The sequence below is a fragment of the Tyto alba genome, unplaced genomic scaffold (genome assembly GCF_018691265.1).
Source record: "Tyto alba isolate M040663 unplaced genomic scaffold, T.alba_DEE_v4.0 Super-Scaffold_48, whole genome shotgun sequence".
Lineage (NCBI taxonomy): Eukaryota > Metazoa > Chordata > Aves > Strigiformes > Tytonidae > Tyto > Tyto alba.
In genome coordinates, this window is record NW_024881324.1 from 11736678 (window position 1) to 11754871 (window position 18194).

General features: G+C 38.4%; 1 protein-coding gene across 2 annotated transcripts in view; it reads left to right on the forward strand.

Moving 5' to 3' along the window:
* Positions 1-2077: 2077 nt before the first annotated feature.
* Positions 2078-18194, forward strand: part of SLC35B3 (solute carrier family 35 member B3) — a 28477-nt gene continuing 12360 nt past the window's right edge. Inside the window, exons 1-6 of one of the 2 annotated variants that reach the window (XM_032991956.2) lie at positions 2078-2523; positions 7183-7461; positions 8506-8627; positions 10530-10684; positions 11824-11931; positions 16640-16737. In XM_032991956.2, coding sequence (XP_032847847.1) covers positions 7261-7461; positions 8506-8627; positions 10530-10684; positions 11824-11931; positions 16640-16737 — 684 coding nt within the window. In that variant the 5' untranslated portion in view covers positions 2078-2523; positions 7183-7260. Of the gene's footprint in view, positions 2524-2566; positions 2640-7182; positions 7462-8505; positions 8628-10529; positions 10685-11823; positions 11932-16639; positions 16738-18194 lie in introns of those variants that run through there. The other variant, XM_032991955.2, reaches the window with a different exon arrangement.

Genomic DNA, 18194 nt, shown 5'->3' on the forward strand with positions numbered 1-18194 from the left:
AAACAAAAGTTTTTGTCAGTAAAACTACAGCCAACAGCATTATTGTGTATCTTCACTTATGTATTCCAGAAGACAGACATAGGATTAAGTTTGTGCACAGTTTGTTTTCCCTGTTGGTACCCTGAGTTGGTCAAGAAGGAGAAGTAGAGACAGGCAGCATGAGAACTTTTAGATCTTTAATACTTCCTCTGCCTCTGCTTGTGATGTACAATATCTATTTCCTGGATAAACAGAGAAGTTAAATCCCCAGAGTCTGAATCCAGTACCTTTCATAAGCCCTAACTTCATTTTTAAAAACGATAAAAGAAAATGTAATTTGCTTTCCAGCTTTACCAGTAATCCATACGTGTTCATATTGCAGACTGCAAAAACATCTGTGAGATCAATAATAAACATCCTACTCGTCGTTCATTCTTCTGCTTTATTTAAAGAGAACATTCCCCAGCATACACCCTGCCCTATACTTTCTCCAGTGTGAATGATGGAATACAAATAATAGAGATGGAAAAACGCATTGCAAATGGCAAAATGCATGTTCTTTACCAATAGACAGGAGACCTTCTGAGACAAAACCAAGCAGTCTAATTTCTACATTTCTGAATTAAAAAAAAAAAAAAAAAAAAAAAAAAGTTACATTAAGACAGCAACAAGACTGCAATGTCTCAGATTTCAGGGAATATCAGAATCACATCTGACTGTAGCTCTCCTCAACGTTCTTTCTAGTCAAGAGCCCCACACTCCCAGGTTCCTCATTGTAGTTACAGGTTACTTAGTCAATCCCATTCAGAGCTACAATTTGATTTTTTAATCCTTTCTGCCTGCTCTCACTGAGTCATTCAGGCACAGTCTTCTCCAACTCTTTCTTCCTATATATTTTAACTTACCTTCAAAATTCACAAAGTTGGGAGCTTTGCACTCCCTCTTGATGCCTATCTCCCACTTAGTCATAGCTGGAAAAAAATAACATTGTGGACAAGTAATCACCCCACCTATATCTGTAATAGCAAAGTTCATTACAGACAACATATTTAGAGAAGTTACTCACAGGAAACTATAAAATCCCAGCTGACCATGTGAGCTTGGATTTATTTACTTATTAGTTATTTCTATCATGGAGACAGCAAAAAGTAACATCCCTAATGTTGCAAAAAGCACAATTGTTTGCTAAATATGAAATCCCTCAACCCAGAAAGAGGAAATCCAAACCAAGAATCACGGGAACCTCTCAAGAAGACGGGTTCAACATTACGTTTTTAAAGTCAAGCTCAAGCACACACTTTCTTCTTGGTGTTTGTCACTTAATAAGTTTCCTTAAAAACATGATTTTAAGTGCTGGTGCATTTGTTGCTACTATCCAGAATACATACTGATGTACCACAATAGCATAGGAAAAGGTAAAAGCAAACTTTTGAAACACTGTGAGCATAAAAGCTCAAGTTTCCCAACCACCGCAGCTCAGTAGATATATGTATTTGTGTATAATGTGATACAGGTCTCCACATTGTTACCAGAAACGCAGCATTTCCATTTTATAGCCTGATATGATTAATAACTAGACATACTTTATGTGTTTTCCAGTTACACCTAATTCACATATTTTCCCCAAAAAAATGCCTTTAGCTATTTTTCTTGCGGAGCTTCTTACCCAATTCTTTTGGCTGTTACGTTCAGCACTTTGCTGTTATGGCTCTCATTTACCTTTTCGCTTGTCATTATTAAATATTTTTATTACTTCCCTCCCGCAGTCTCGCACGGGAAGATGACCGAGGCGACCTCCCTGCAGATTACAACGCAGCACTGGGATTTTTACGAGGGCGGCGGCAAACTTCGCGTGGGCGACTCGCTCCTCGCACGGGAAGAGCGAAGCATCACCCAAGCCTCGGAACAAAACTGGCCGAGGGACTCCCAACATTATCGCCGATTACCGGCGGTGGGGTGCCCCCGGAGGCTGCCTCGGGGGCGCTGAAGCGGCCCCACAGCCGCCATTTGCCGGCGCCCGGGCGGGGCGGGCGCACCTGCCCGCGCGGCGCGAGGGCGGCTGTTGGCCCCGCCCCCCGCCCGCCCTCACCAAGGCGGCGGAGCGAGGAGGAGCCCCCTCAGTGGGGAAGCTTCCGCCGCCCGGGACAGCTTCCCCCGCCACCGGGAGACTGCCGCCCCGGTTAGTTTCGCGGCGGACCAGAGCGCGTAGCGCAGCCATCTTCCCCCCTCGCCGCCCCGCTCGCCGGGAGGGACCGCCTAGGAAACACACACGCCCCCCCCCCCCCCCACCTCCTCGAATGAGGTGGCCCCGCCCCCAGCGGAGGGTATAGCATCGCTCGCCCTCAGGCCGAGTAGCGGAACGCCGAGCGAGCGGAGCTATCTCGATGCGCTCGGTGCTCGCGCCGACCCCGGGCACCCCTCAGGGCCGCTTCCGGAGGCAGCGGGACGGGCGCGGCGGCGGCGGCGGGCGGAGGACGGTTGGCCGCGGCCGCCGTGTCCCCTCCCTGTTCCCCACCCTTCTTCCCCCACCGCTTCGGCAAACAGGTACGGAGGCGGGGCCGCTCCTCCCCTTTGCGCACCGGGGGCGAGTGGGGAGGAGGTGGGAATCGCTTCCTGGGCAGCGTCGACCCGCTACCTGGGGGGGGGCCATGAGCGCGACGGTGAGGAGTGAGGGGGCTGGGGCTGGGCAGGACGGGGCTGGGGCTGAGCGGCAAGAGGGTCCTGGCTGGCCCGAGGGTGGTTGGCCCGCGGCGCTGGGCCCTCAGGGCCCGTTAAGTCAGCGGAGACGTTCCTTACCCCGGGGAAGGGGTGAGGAATGGCGGGGCCGGGAACCGCGGGCCCAGCCCTGCCCGGGGCGGCTGGCGGGTGCTCGGGCAGGGCCGCGGCTGTCCCGTCTTCGCGGCGTGGCGTGGGCCAGCCCCCGGCAGCCCGGCTGGCAGCTGGGCGCAGGCCAGTGGGCGGGAAGAAAGCTTCAAGGATCGGGCCGGTCCCTGGCCCCCTTTTTTGCCTCCAGGGCAGAAGCCAGGTACCACCAAGCAAAGAATCTGCTCGGGTTTTCGACAGAAGCGCGTTCACGGTCCTGTAACTGGGAGCCGTCCGCGTTACGGTACCAGCAGCAGTCCTGCCACCAAGCGTTTGTGGAACGGGCTCCAGAGGAAATGGATCTCGGCCACAGCCAGCGTAGAACTTGCCTTGAGTGGCTCATACGAGCGATTTTTCCGAGTGCGCTGAGGTGCTCGTCTCTGCTATGCTGATGTTTTTAAAGGGTGTTCTTCAGCGTTAAACAAAAAAAGCCCTAGCTCCGCCATAACATTTCTTCTATGCTTGGTACAAGTCATTAACTATTTGGAGACCAGAGAAATGTTGCTCTTTTAGTAACTTGTTCATTTGTTTCTTTTTCGTGTAATAATCACTCTATTTTACTTGTGTGTTAGCTTAAAATCTTGCTCTGCGTGGGACTTTTTCTCAAAGGGGAAGGAGCAGAAAGGCTTTGATCTAAAGAATGTGTTTACATTTTTACACACGGGAGGAAAAAATAGGAAGGGAAAATGCTATTTCACATACATCAGGACAGCTCTTAAGCACCTGACTCTTCATAAAACAGATTTTTGCTGCATGTTTGTTTAGAAGGTAAATCAGTTGCTTGAGGGATTTTGGTGAGAGGAAGATGAATAGCATTTTTGATACTTAGAAAAATAACAGTTGGAGAAGTCACAGTGGAGTTCAGAAGAGTTCTGTCACTGTTGGTAATGAAATTACGTGGTGGAGAGTGTTTCAAATGGATATATACATTTACAGTTTCTTCAGTTGTTAAATAATGTTCATTGAAATGTTTATTGAACATGGTAAATTTTTTGTTTCCTTTAGAACATAATAGAGGAAGAACAATTATTATGCATTGCCTTCTTATGGATGGCCTTGGATGTGACTAGAGCCGTTGTGTTGTTTGTTTCTTACTACTTTAGTGGCAGGCTCAATAATCTGCAAGAAATTAAATGGACAGATTGTAAATGCTGCTGGTGTTCCTGCGGAAATATTTTGAATATAAATAGTTGAAAACTTTAAAAACTGTGCTAATTGTGGTGTGGGTTAATGCCAGTAGGCAGCTAAGCGCTACACACCTGGTTGCTCACTTTCTCCCCACCCCTAGAGGGATGGAGAAGAGAAAAGGAAGAGTAAAAGCAAGAAAACTTACAGGTTGAGGTAAAACTAGTTTAAGTGGAGGAAACGTGGAAAAAGAGAGAAAACCAAACAGGTGTTGCAAAGGCAGTCAATCACACCTCCCACAGGTAGATGGATGCCCAGACAGTTCCTCAGCAAAGTAAGGCTAACCTCCCTAAACCCCCTCCTCTTGCTTATTATTGCTGAGAATGACACTTCATAGTGTGGAATATCTCTAGTTAGTTTGGGTCCTCTATCTGGTTGCGCCCCCTCCACAACCTCTTGCACACACCCCAGTCTCTTTACTGGGGCAGGGTGAGGAGGCAGAGGGAGAAACAAAAAAGGCCTTGATGATGTGCAAGCTCTGCTCAGCAATAGCTAAAACATCTGTGTGTTACCAGCATTGTTTTGGTCATAAATCTAAAACACAGCACCATACAAGATGCTGTGAAGAAAATTAACTCTGTCTCAGCCAGGCCCAATACATAAATACACTTCTTGCTGTTTCTTCTTCCCTCTACTTCTGCTTCTTCTGATCCTAACACAGGTATTAACATAAATAATATATAGATTAGTGGCCAAAGTGGAAAATACAGGTGAAAAAATATGCATTATACAATTGACTCCATTTTTAGACTGTTGAAGCACACATGACAGTACATGGCTGTGTCTTCTGCTGGGCATGTCATTCTCTGTGTTTCAGTTCAGGTGAAAAATGAGGCTCAGATTATTTCTCAAACTCCTGTTCCTGCTGAGGAGGTGTAACGTTAACAAATGCTGAGTGCCTATCAAGAGGAAGTGTACACTGGACAGGAAAGACATGAACAGGCACCAGTGAAAATACAAGTTCAGCCAAGATGTCAGCAATGGATAGATTTCTAAATACATTGTCTTTCTTTCATGGTGATTTGCTCACTGGGCTTCAACTTGGGAGTCCTAACTTCGCATGCAGTTCTTCTGGGGACAGTAGTAATTCATATCCTGGTTTAGTGACCAAGTAAGGATCACCGAGTATCTTCTACAGGCACCCTTACTCTTCTTTCTACAGTGGTGGAATGCTATAAACAGAGGACTAAAGGGGACTGCTCATCCATTACACACAATCTTAACAGCTCTGCATAATTGCTTTCTTAAACTTCACCTTAAAAACAGTTCAGTTGTTCCTTCCTTCATTTCTAGGCTGTTCTAGAATACCGATAGCCTACAGATGAAAAGGTAGTTTCTAGTAAAGTTTATTCATGATCACTTCATGCCCATTTGGTCTCATTCTACTGTCCTTAAAATTAGCTTTGTTTTTGCTCCTTAGTGGTAATCCCTGTGATGCTTTTATTGAAAGCAAGTCTGTTTTCTATTCATCAGGGTTTTGCTAGGCTGGACAAGTTATGCTGTCATTGTATTTCAGTTCATAAGATGGGCAATCCATTACTCCATCCTGATAACCTTTTTTGCAATTGTTCTTTGAATCTGTCTTTGAGGGAACTCCAGCAGGCTCGCTAGCACCTCACTGCATGACATTAGTACTTTTCTGTTTTTACAGAAAAAAAGTCTACTTAAACTTTTTCCATTTTTTTATGGCTACCTCATTTTGGGATTAACTAACAATCCACAAGGGTAAACTTTCTACCACTCATTTTTGGTTTTCAACTGAAGAGCTCTGAATTTAAACACAAATAATTACTATAGTCCCTAAACTCCTTTTATAGTCCCCAAGATATTCCTTCAGATCTTTAATAGGAATCTTGTTCCAACCTGATAGGTGGTTGTATCAAAAAAGGAAACATAACCACATTGCAAGTTTTATACCAAGGTTTAATAATAAAAACTATATGCAAGTTTTAAACTAAAACATTGCAAGTTTTAGTTAGTATAAGGATATACTAATCCTTATTTTTCAGCTAAACTTGTCATTTCTTATATTGTAGATTAAATTACCAGTGTCCATGCAGATTACAGTTACTACACTTATGACATGATATAGCTTTTATATTCTAGCGCATTTTCCATTTAAAAATGGTGGGAAAAGCATTTTTTTTTTTATACATGTGTGATGAGCAGATGTACTTTTGAGCTAGGGAAAACAAACAACTAAATAGTTGAGACATTTTAATTACTGACTGCTCTCTGAACTAGATGCTGACCTACACTTAAAAATCATGGGACAACTGGCTGACCAGTGTGTTTATCTTGAGGCTGAAAAGAAAAAAGAAGAAAAAAAACAAAACAAAACAACCCCTCAAACATACTCTCTGCTGAGCTGGAGAAAATAATTATTTGCCTTTCAACCTATTAAACTGCTAAATTCCTTCTCCAGGCTTCAGTTACCCAATTTTGTTTTTTATTACATGTGGAAGTGGCTGCATGTGGTTAATATTAAAGGGATTGCCGTACGGTAGACCTCATCAGATAACCAGTCTAATTTCTGAGACCGGCTTCTTAATCTTGTTTCTATCTTCATATTCTTTTCCTCAGAAGCGCTTGAGAAATGTGAATAAATGTGAGAATGAGGGGATAACTTCTTCCAGTTCAATGCTTATAACCAATCATAGGTTCAAATCTGTAGTTTTTAACAGGGCTTCCCATGTAGTAGTCTGGTATATTTTGATGTGAAAAATTAAGTGAAGTTGACAGAACCACAGTGCTTCAAGACCAGTTCTTTCATTGTGATTTGATCACGGCGATCACTTCTCTCCCGAGCAGTCACTTCTGTGAGCACTGGCATAAAAGGGCTAGTTTAAGCTATAGTGAAACTGAAGCTGGTTTTCTATTGCTGGTGTTTTAGGGGGTGTGTGTGTGTATTTGTTTTGTAGAGTGTAGGAATACTACCTGCTATGTGAAGCAAAAGTGCTTTCATTAACTGTTGTTGGCCTCTGATATTAACTGATGTTAATGGTGGACATCAGAAAAGGTAAATAAAATGTGTAAATAAAACAATCCAACAAAGCTCTTAAACCTTTATATTTTCCATATAAATGGCACATTTTTTTAATGTTGTTGTTAGAATACTTTATGTTATGCCTTATCTGACTTTAGCGTTTCTTTCAGCTTTCAGACAGAGGACACACAGAAAGAGAAGAGCAGGAAGAAGATAACAATAACACCGAATGCAGCGAACTCGGAATCATGGATCTGAAATTCAATTCATCAAGAAAATACATTTCCATCAGTGTACCTTCCAAATCTCAAACTATGTCTCCTCATATCAAATCAGTAGATGATGTTGTAGTTCTTGGCATTAATCTCAGCAAATTTAACAAACCTACTCAGTTTTTCATCTGTGTTTCTGGAGTTTTTATGTTTTATCTTATCTATGGATACTTACAGGTAAATGCAGTGAACTTTTGTCTTAGGCCAAAACCTTCTACCCCTTTGCTTTTTCAATAGCACAATAATATATTATGTATTTTAATATGCATATATGTTTAAAATAGATACTGGTTGCAAAGTCAAGCTTTCTGAATTCAAGAGCAATAAGTAATTGTGTAATGTAAGATTCCATTATAGTTCATGTGCCTACAAGGTTTGCTTCAGTTGGATTTTCATAACTTGATCTTTGACTTCTGTGTGCAAGATACACCTTTTAATATTGTTTTGAATGTGTATTTTTTAAATGTGATTTCATAGTCTTTTGAAAACAAATGAATTGTAGAACCATACAGACTGATATCTAAGTCTTCACTGGTGTTGAAACCTTTAGATCTCCTTCAGTTCTGTGAGTGCCGAACAGTAATAGTGGTCTGTTGTTCTCTCTGCTCTCCCTTCAGGATGGAGTTGAAACATGTATTATGGTTGGTTGTTAAGCAGAAGCATAGTGATTACACATTTCAGTTAAACATTTATCTTCCTGCTAACCTTTTCTCTTTTATACTAAGCAGCTACATTTCTGTTCCTTTTTATTTTTTTTTTAAGTTCAGCGAGTCTTCTCAATAAAGCAGTGATTTAAGAAATTGATAATCAAAAATCACCATATTTCCAATGCATTTTCAAAAAAGCTAAGAAGTCTGTTACTTTTAAAGAGTTAGACAAAGTTATAGGTAATTGAAGGCAGAATCTCAAAAAGCAAAATATTAGGTAGCCTTTTGTTTCTGTAACTGACACATCTGCATAATTCTTTATGCAGTGCATGTGGATTTACACCAGCAGTAAATTTTTTCATTGCTTTTTGGAGAACCTAAGTTGTCTTTTTCAAGTTATATATGGCAGGTAAATTCTAGTTAATAACCAGCATCTGCAAAGGCTAGATTTGCATGTACACAAAAAAAACCCAAACCAAAACCACAACAACCAAACAATAAAAACCTGTTGATTTTGCTTTGATTTAACATTTTGGTGTATGTATGTGACCTTAGTGGGTTTTTGTTTTTATAGGAATTGATATTTTCAGTGGAAGGTTTTAAACCGTTTGGTTGGTACCTCACTTTAGTGCAATTTGGATTTTATTCAATTTTTGGACTAATAGAATTGCAGTTGATTCAGGACAAAAGGAGAAGGTATGTGTTTTTCCAAGCATTTTACCCACTGTCCATCAAATTAGAAGCATTTGATATTTATGGTAAATTTAACTTCTGTTGCTTGAATGTGAATACTGTAAGGCATTGGTAGCAGTTCTGTAGTTAAAGTAATGTGGATTTACTGGACGACGTTAGAAAATATTTTATAAGGACCTGCTTAGATTTCAGACCCAGAAGTAGTCTTGTTGACTCTACTGTCACTTTGTCCCACTTACAGAGCACATTCGGTCCTTATGGTAGGTGGTACAGACTGACTCATGTACGTGTTGCTTGGGATTATCACATCTAGAATAAGGCCAGCTGCACTTCACAGCACTTGAAGCCATCTGTCACTGAAAGCCTTTTCCTCAAACCTTGGCACATCCTCACCAAGGGTTTCCTCTAACATGCTGTGCATCTTGGTGTCAGAGGTCTGCTCTCTGCCATGTGATTGTGTAGTTTTACTTCAAAGGATGTGCTTAGGGTTTGCATTTTTCGTTTAAGATAGCACCCTGCCACAAAATTCTGCGTTTTCACTGAAGTTGACCAAGGAGATTCTTGCTGTCTTGAATCCTATGGATATGGGATAGTTTGATCTGACTCAGTGTGGCCATTCTATGGCTTCCTGCCCAAGTACAGCCTCTGCAAACTGTGTATTGAGGCACTCTGGAAACTTGGATAGAGGCTGTCACGGTGTACAAGAATTTTAGTATTGCTTTAAAACATAATATCCTAGATGAGCTTAATTAGTTTTCCTTGCCTGTAGTCAACCTTGGCTGATTTTGCCTATACTGATTTTAGGTAATAGAATTCTTTTGTAGCCAAACAGCGTAACTTGGATAAATTATTCTTTTTAATTTAAACACTGGCAACTTACATTTCAAGTTACCTGACTTTTCGAGATGCATCAGATAATACTGCATAGTTATCTTTTTGGCGTTCTGTAATTAGTATTTAGGTTTTGATTACCAAATAGCTGATAATGTTTATAGAGCATGACCCTGTAAATTATGTTGGAAAGGTAGATCTTAAATATTGTACATTTTATTTTCTATAACCTAGACATCAACTTGTTGACATTAAAAAATCTGTTTCCTAATTTTTATGCAGAATTCTCTATTTCTTAAATTTAAAATTTTTCCTGCATGCCTCAGAGTATGCCTACATCACATAATGCGTTATGGATAAGACAGGGTTACAGCAAGGCATCTCCTTACGTTTCTTAATGTGTCTCTGAGTGTGCATAAAAAATAGCTGAACATATGCACAACAATAACTGTAAAAAACATCACTTCACAAAGTGAGCACAGTGATTGCTAAAAATTACTGTTGGATCATCTGTTGTCAGATGATTAATTTCATCAAATTGCAAACAATACATCTGAAAATGTTCAATGAGCCCCTCCGTTTGTGATATCTGAATCACTTCTCTCTTAGTTCTGTTGAGTTTTATAAACAACGGTACTTTTAAAAACTTTCTTCATTCTAAAAATGTCAACGTTCGTGTGAAAACTTGACACGGTGACTATGACAGGACTAAGATTCAGGATATCTTGGTATACCAACCTTCTGTGTTTCCTTTGACAGATAACCTGAAGCCTTGGTCTTTATTGTTCTGTAAATAATATACCTTCTCAGAAGGAGGCTAAAGAATTACTGCTTGAATACTTTATGAGCCATGAAGTTTTTATTGTCTTGTATTTGAATGCTCTTTATTACCAGTAATTGAAAGGAATGAAATTGGAAATCATTTATGTGCATTTTTACATTTCTATTACAGAATGAAATTCAGTGAGAAAGATGGTCAAGTTGTATTGCAAACATATTCCTTTATTTGAATTTCCCAAGTTAAATCTCTAGAAGAGTCTGTAATGTCAAGATTCATATGTTTATATTTTGTAGAATTCCTGGCAAAACCTACATGATAATAGCCTTTTTAACAGTGGGAACTATGGGTTTGTCAAATACCTCTTTAGGGTATCTGAATTACCCGACTCAAGTCATCTTCAAGTGCTGTAAGCTGATTCCAGTTATGATAGGCGGGGTTTTGATACAAGGTAAGTGTTAGTCTTGCTATTAGATGATTTCTTTATTGTTTCTGTATGGAATCCTGTACTTTGTAAATTCCACTGAGGCTCTGAGATAGAGAGGGGCAGGTAGCATCTTTCCTATAGGAGGGAAAACATGAAATTCTGAAGCATCTTCTCATAAACTGTACAAATACAGTTGTAGGGAAAAAACAGTGGCACAGGTCACTTGCAAAACTTCTTTTTTTATGCAGGCTTTCTCAATTTTTAAGCAATGTAACTTTGTTTTCTAAACCAACTCACTTCTTAAATGAAACGGACAGAATTTCGAATTATGTGTTTCTGTAGTTAATTGTGGCCTAGTTGCAATTGAAAGCTGAACTGTCAGAGGAGGTTGCAAGTATACATACACACATGCATGCACAGTATTTGCCTTTTATTAGGAATCATTTTATATCATTTTAATGCAGAGAGCCAGGTATTTGCTTCAAGCTTTGTGAAACTACATATTGTGTTGTAGTATTGTATTCAGAAGCGGTGATTTTTGTTGTTGTTGTACTTTTTTAAAATTTTAAATTTTTAAACTTCAGATTTTCAGTTCAGAAAAGTTCCCTTGGAAGCTTATATTGAAACTACAGCTTCTGGGAAAGTATATCTTGTTTGAAGTAACTTATTCCTAACTCCTGCCTCTTCATTTCCCTACTCTCTTTCCTCTCACCTCCACATCCTGTCTCTCTCAAACTAAAAGACGATGTAGGATTCTAAAACTACCCAAATAATCTCTTAGTGTTTGGGAATGACTTCTGTCTAATCAATAAAGGCAGCCAAAATGTCTTGCACGCGGGAAAAATCTTCAGAACACATCTAAGCTGACCTGAAGTTGCCGAGATGGTGCTTTGTCAGGCAGGATGTGCTTTATGTCATTAAGAGTAAAACTAAAACTGACCACAAGAATCAGGTATTATCTGTTAAGATCCCCTTCCATGTTAGGAACTGCTGTTGTAGAAGAAACTAATTCCAGTCATGAAAGGCCAGAGCATTAAGTCTTCTGCTTAAGTGAATGACATTGGCAACAGATTTTCCTTTGCCTTCTAGTCTGCTAAACAGGATAAACACGAAATTCTGGGAGTGATAACATTCTGTTCATGTTGTTTGTATTGCTTTTGTAGGAAAACGTTATAATATTGCAGATGTGTCTGCTGCCCTGTGTATGAGTCTTGGATTAATATGGTTTACTTTAGCTGACAGCACAGTTGCACCAAACTTCAACTTGACAGGTAAAGATATAATATATTTTAGAGTTTAACGAAATGCTTGTTTTTTCCTACAATAAATGTTTCATAGGAGTTCTGAGGGTTCTTGGTGGAGTGCCTTCAGGTATCATATGGAAAATGCTGGTTTCATTGTAGCTTTGCACTAGCAGAACTATATCTGTGGCAGAAGAGGCCACACTTATTCTGTTAGTTTTCAGGTTCTTAAATTTCTGGAAATTCTACCCTTTATGTCTCATGCTTGTTCTCAAGAAATACTTTTCAGTAGATATGTTAAAATAAATATGATAAAATTCAGTTTGACCATTTTAAACATCAAAAGATGAGTTGCCTTTTCTAGTTAAACCTTTAAGTCTTTCCTTTTCAAAACCATTTACTTTATATTAACTGATGGTCTCACTCAGATTTTCTGTAGTTCTTAGTTGGAGTGCTCACATTCTAACTTTTCTATATTGTGTAAAATCAGAAGCAAAGAAAAGATTTTTAACCTGCTTGAGTCTAAAAATTTACTTGAATTTCTTTCTCAACAGACAAGGGAGAATTGGTCATTCATAAAATCCATTTTATTTATTTGGCCGGTGCTTAGATTAATACTGAACCTGAAAAAATTTTGGATATTCAACTTTTAGTGTATTCTTTTGAAATTCTGAGATGAGTTACAACTGTTACAACAGACATTCAGTGTGAAACATCTTTTTCTTAATAGGGGAGGCACTGATTTAAAAATTTTGTTCCTAAAAATAGTAAATCCTTGGCTTTAAGGAAGAGACTTTTTGTCCTCACAAAATATTATTTCATCTAGTAATGATCAATTTGTGGTGTTGTCTAAACTGTATATAACTTGCCTTGCTCATAAATTAATTTTTATGCCTTTTAATGTAATATTAAGGATAGTGGAAGAAATGACAAATATCTGTGAATGATATAACCTGCTGTGCATTTGATGTGTTTAGGTGTGGTGTAACTGGGTGGCTGCTTGAAAAAAAAAAAATATATTTGAGTACAGTATGATGTTGGTAAGCATGTAATTATATTCTAATGTTTCTGATGTATAGATATATGTTACCATTACAACTATTTTCGACTATAGTCTCTAAGTCCATTCGCATGTTATATATTCCTTTTGTAAAGTTTCAATTGTTTTAAATATGTGCTATGACTTAATTCTGAAAAGATTTGGAAAGTTGATTCTTCAACTGAGTGGGACAAGGTAAAGTGCAACAAGCATACCAAAGTCCTGACACCCTCAAAGATCTGCAAAACACAAGATAAAAAACTTTAAATGTTTTCAAAGAATCAACAGGGTTGTCGTTCATTATTACTTTACTTTGAACACTTTAAACAAGTCTGTATATATTGAAGCTTAGAGCACTACCATTTGGAGTAAGTTAGTTCTGTGAAAATAGAATATAGAACTAGAATTCAGAAGTCTGGATTTCCCCTTAGCAAGGGGATTTGAAATTCTCCCGCTCACTTTGAGAGGGTTCTTTCTTTATTCCTCTGTTGCCTCTTGCCTGTTTTGTTTTATTCTCATGTCACTTAATTTAACCAGAAGAAACTTTTCATAATGGGAAAGGTGGAGTTTTTCCGTTTCTTGGACTAATTACAGAGATAGATGGTCCCTTCCTTCAAAAAATGTACTGATTTTGCTATTGTAGAAATACATAGCTGCTGAAATGTAAAACCACTGATGAGAATTATTAAAAACTTTGATCACTCTGCAAAATGGCATATTCTTTTGAATAATTACACTTTTCTTGATGTAAATCACAGAATAAGAACTGAAAGCAGCGATAGAATTTAAATTTGTATCTTCATAGAAATAACAAAGTATTTAAGGATGTTAAAACTTTCAAAAACATAAATAACAAATGAAATGTGAAATTTCAAAATTACTATTTTCTAAAGTTGCAGTTTTATGTTACCGCCTACTTAGTGCCCTGCAAAATTCCTGAGTACCTTCCGGTGATTTATACACATTTATGTAGAACTGTTTCCATGCAAGCTAGTATGATTCTAGTGTGATTTCACAGAACCTCTACTAACTTAAGAACAAAGCTGTTTACATTTCACAGCTCTAAGAGACCAAAACTCTGCTGTGAAGGTAAATGAAATACATAATCTTTGCTTGATGCAAATACATCTGCTCATGCTCCATTTTTAGTAAAATACTGTTTGGATGAACAATTTTACAGGTTGGTTGTTTTGGTTTGTTCTTTTCCTTTTCCCCTGCTACTGAAATCTAATTTCAGTATTGCTGGGCCAAAAAAGGAATCTACACGGATTTTTTTTTTTTTTTTTTTACACACAGAGGAAGTCAGCCAAGAAAACACACTCTTCTGCCAGAACAGGTACATATTTATAACTAAGGAAGAGGTATACTTTTCAAGATGGAGTTGGTGCTAAGAGGATCAAAGCATCTGCTAGCATTATCCAATCAGAGAGGTAGTGGTAGCTATCCTAAATAGCTGTGAAGAATAGATACAGGACTTTTCAGAAGAGAAGTCTGTGCAGAAGAAGGTAGTCTTCAAACACTGGTGCTATGGGAACTTCTGTTGTTCTGGCATTACAGGTGTAAATGGAAATTAACTGTTTTCACTGAAGACACAGTAAAAATATCAGTTGCACACAAATTCTTCCACCCTTGATTGTTTGTATAGATGCAGTTTAGTCTTTTGCAGACTGAAGAATTTTGTCCTTAGCTTCACTGTTGTTAATACAATATTACTTGGTTAGCTACCTCTACTGTGTTTTCTAATCTTACGTATGGCAGGCATCTAAAACATGGAATGCTAAAGAGGTCTTAATGGTCAGGTAAATTCCAAACAACTCACTAGTCTAACACTTAGGCATGGTGGGGATTACAAGTGTGAAAATATAGTGGTGAGGAACTTGTAAATATCCAGTAGCTCATAAAAGTATAAGCAGTGTTAATATTTTAATGATTTCAAGCATCACATTAATAGTGTAAAATACAATGTCATGTAGTGTTTCAATCAAGTCTGTTGGCGCAAGAGCTTCAGGTTTAATTTCGTTGAGAACTAATTTAGGACCAGTTCTTCCAATTGTTTTTACTCATGCTTTCCATACTATATAACATTACCAGTCTCGGTCATGGTTTTGCTGCTCGGCAGGTGCAGCACTATCACAATGAGTAGAACAGTTCTTCTCTTCGTACTCCAAACTGTGTATGTACGTAATACTAAAATTTGTCTTGTCCCTACGTTTCTCCTTTCCATGTGCACTTGCACTTCAGATTCCAGGTGACTTTTTCATCTCAATCCAATACTAAAGCCATGCATTTGTCCAGTGATGTGCCTGGGCCATTGAGCGCTGCTGGAGCAAGCATGATAGAGAACATGGATGGAGACATAGTCAGTCACTTAACAGAAGTGATCTGTGGCAAGACTATTGCTGAGCTGGAGGTCTTATACCTTTGGACCAGAGCTGAATCCATTTAGTTAATATAGCTATACTGTGATCTTTAGCATAACCAGTATTATTCAGGTTATCATGTAATTTCCCTTGAGTCATACCTTTTCCGGTGCTTGATAACTTTGAATAATGAAGAGTCTTTTTCTGTTGTTTCAGTTGCATAAGTCTAGACTGGGAAAGGAGATGGTTCCCAAACTAAAAATGCTGGTTTGGAAGTTCTCATATATCCAGAAGTTTGCCAAGGAGTTGCCATCTTAAACTTCATTGGTCTTAAAAATGTTAAATCTTTCAATTCTGAAAATCCTAGGGCTGGGAGGTTTTGTTTGTTTGTTTGTTTTCCGCTGTCAGGAGCTTATGCTTCATATGGTTCATGAGAATACCTAATTTGAGAATTCTGATAGTAACAACATAATATTAAGAAAATATAACACTGCTTGTTTCTATTCCTCCACTCCTCATTCTTCCTTGGTACTTGCAGTGTTTTAATGAACCAGGGCTAGAGCAGACAGTAAACATGATTTTGATGACTGTTATCTGTAATGTTGCATACGTAGGAGAAGTGGTATTTCAACCTGTGTGCGTCATTAAATACAACAGTTACTACAGTCATGAAAGAATCAAAGTTTGGAGGTTGGAAAATGAATTGTGACTGGCATGGATAAAGAATTATCAATTTCTGGTATTGGAAGGCTGATTACGTTATTGACTGTATAGTGACTTTGTTGTGAACAAATATGGTAATGTAAAACAGTGGAGTTTGTACCTGAACAGTATTTTTTAAAAACTAGTATTTCAGTAATGAATGATTTCCACTGTGAATCCTCTTGCATTTGTTTTACCGTTACATCTAACATATCTATTTGCCTTTGTCAGGAAAAAGCAATCTAGGTTTAACTACTCAGAAGAGTATGTTCTCTGATTATTTATCTTCATTAAAAATACCTAAATAAATGCAATTGACATTCTTTCACTCTTGTTACTACAAAAACTGCAGCTGGCTTCTTCATAGCAATGTGCAGATGTTCCTATCAAGCTTAGAGACACACAGTGCTCAGGGGTTAACTGGTGGAGGGAGTCAGGGTGGATGCTGCTTTATGATGATCTAATGAAATAGTTTTGCTGACATTTTGAATATGATACAGACAGGGTTTTATTACTATCTTTCTATTCCTGAGATTTATTTATTTTTTTTTCAGGATAAGTACAGAGTGGTTTTTGTCACTACTCTGCTGATAAATATTCTGAACAGGTTTTTTGTTTGTTTGTTTTCTTATATTAGGTGTGGTCCTAATATCCCTTGCCCTCTGCGCAGATGCAGTTATAGGAAATGTACAGGAAAAAGCTATGAAGTTGCACAATGGTTCTAATTCAGAAATGGTAAATACCAAATTTGCAATTTTGAAAGAACACGTTCTATCATAGACAAGGCATACAATGACAAAACATAAAACTTAATCTGATTTTGTCTTGCATATGTAAAGAAGAGCTCTTGGTGTGCTATTCTTGTGGTTTTCTGTTTGCTTGTTTGGGGGCTTTTGCTGTTTTTTTTTTTTATTATTTCTTTTGGTTTTAACCTTTCAAGGGTGCTGCTTTCTGTGTGCAACTTCAAATGTGTATTGTAGTTGCAGAAACACTCATTTCTAACAACATTTTTTTTGTCTACCCTGCAGGCCTGAAATCAGTGGTGTGTTTTCTATATGATCATGCACTTAATCTCTGAAAAATATACACTGTTCTTCTGGTGTAGATGAGCATGTATTACATGGAAGACATTGCTTTTCCTACTTGCTAGGCTTCTGATGCTAGAATGTGCTAACATTTGAGAGTCAGCCTTTTTTTGGAGCTTTTGAAATCCATAAAACTCTTGACTTTTAGAGTGGATGAATATGTGTTCCTGGTTCAGTGCAATGCGTAATTTTGAAAGAGTCTTGCTCAGTGTTTTTTATATACTTATTTGTAATGCGGAATAACCATTCATGTGTTCTGACTTTTTAGACAAAATTTATGTTTGAATTTGGCATCTTTTTCTCTAAAGTCAAGTAAATACAAGAAAATCTTTTATTATAGTAGACATTATTTGAATATGCCATAAGTAAAAAATTGTTGAAACTTAATTTGAATATTTGGCATCTATTTGACATTCAACTAGAAAATCTAGTTTCTCATTCATGAGAATAGCTTCACAAATGGAGAAGAAATTAGTTAGAAGGAAGCTTCAATTAAGGCTGAAAGGGATTAAGGTGGGCTCAAGAAGTTTGAGCTGCAAGTTTCTAGAAAGTGGAAGAGTATACCTGAAAAATGTCACCGTATTCTTGTTTTTATTTTTGTACTTTGTCTTAGTATTCACTGTTGACTGCTGCTGGAGACAGAGATTTTAGCTACACAGACCTCACCTGACCCAGTGCAGCATTCTACAGCTGTAATCTCTGAAATCTAAAACAAAGTACAATCTGTAACTATTTTCTTGCCCACTTCGCATCTTTCCAGCAGTCATCTGGCAGTTGTTAACTGCCTCACCTATGAACCTCCTGTTATCTCCAGAACTTTGCTTTTTATTCTGCATTAGTCTGACAAATGGTTTTCATACTGTATACTCATACTGCTTGAAGAGAATCAGTATAGTGATTAAGGAAATAAAGATTTTGTTTGGTTGAGGACTAGAGATTACACTTCAGGATTTTGTTTGGAGAATTCAATGCAGAAGCACAATAAAAATTTCAGAAATCATTTTTGTAGATTTGAGACTGTGGGTAAAAAAATCTAAGAAGTCATCGAATCAGAGATCATGATTAATGGACAGTGATCTGGAAAAAAAATTGAATAGTAAAAGAACT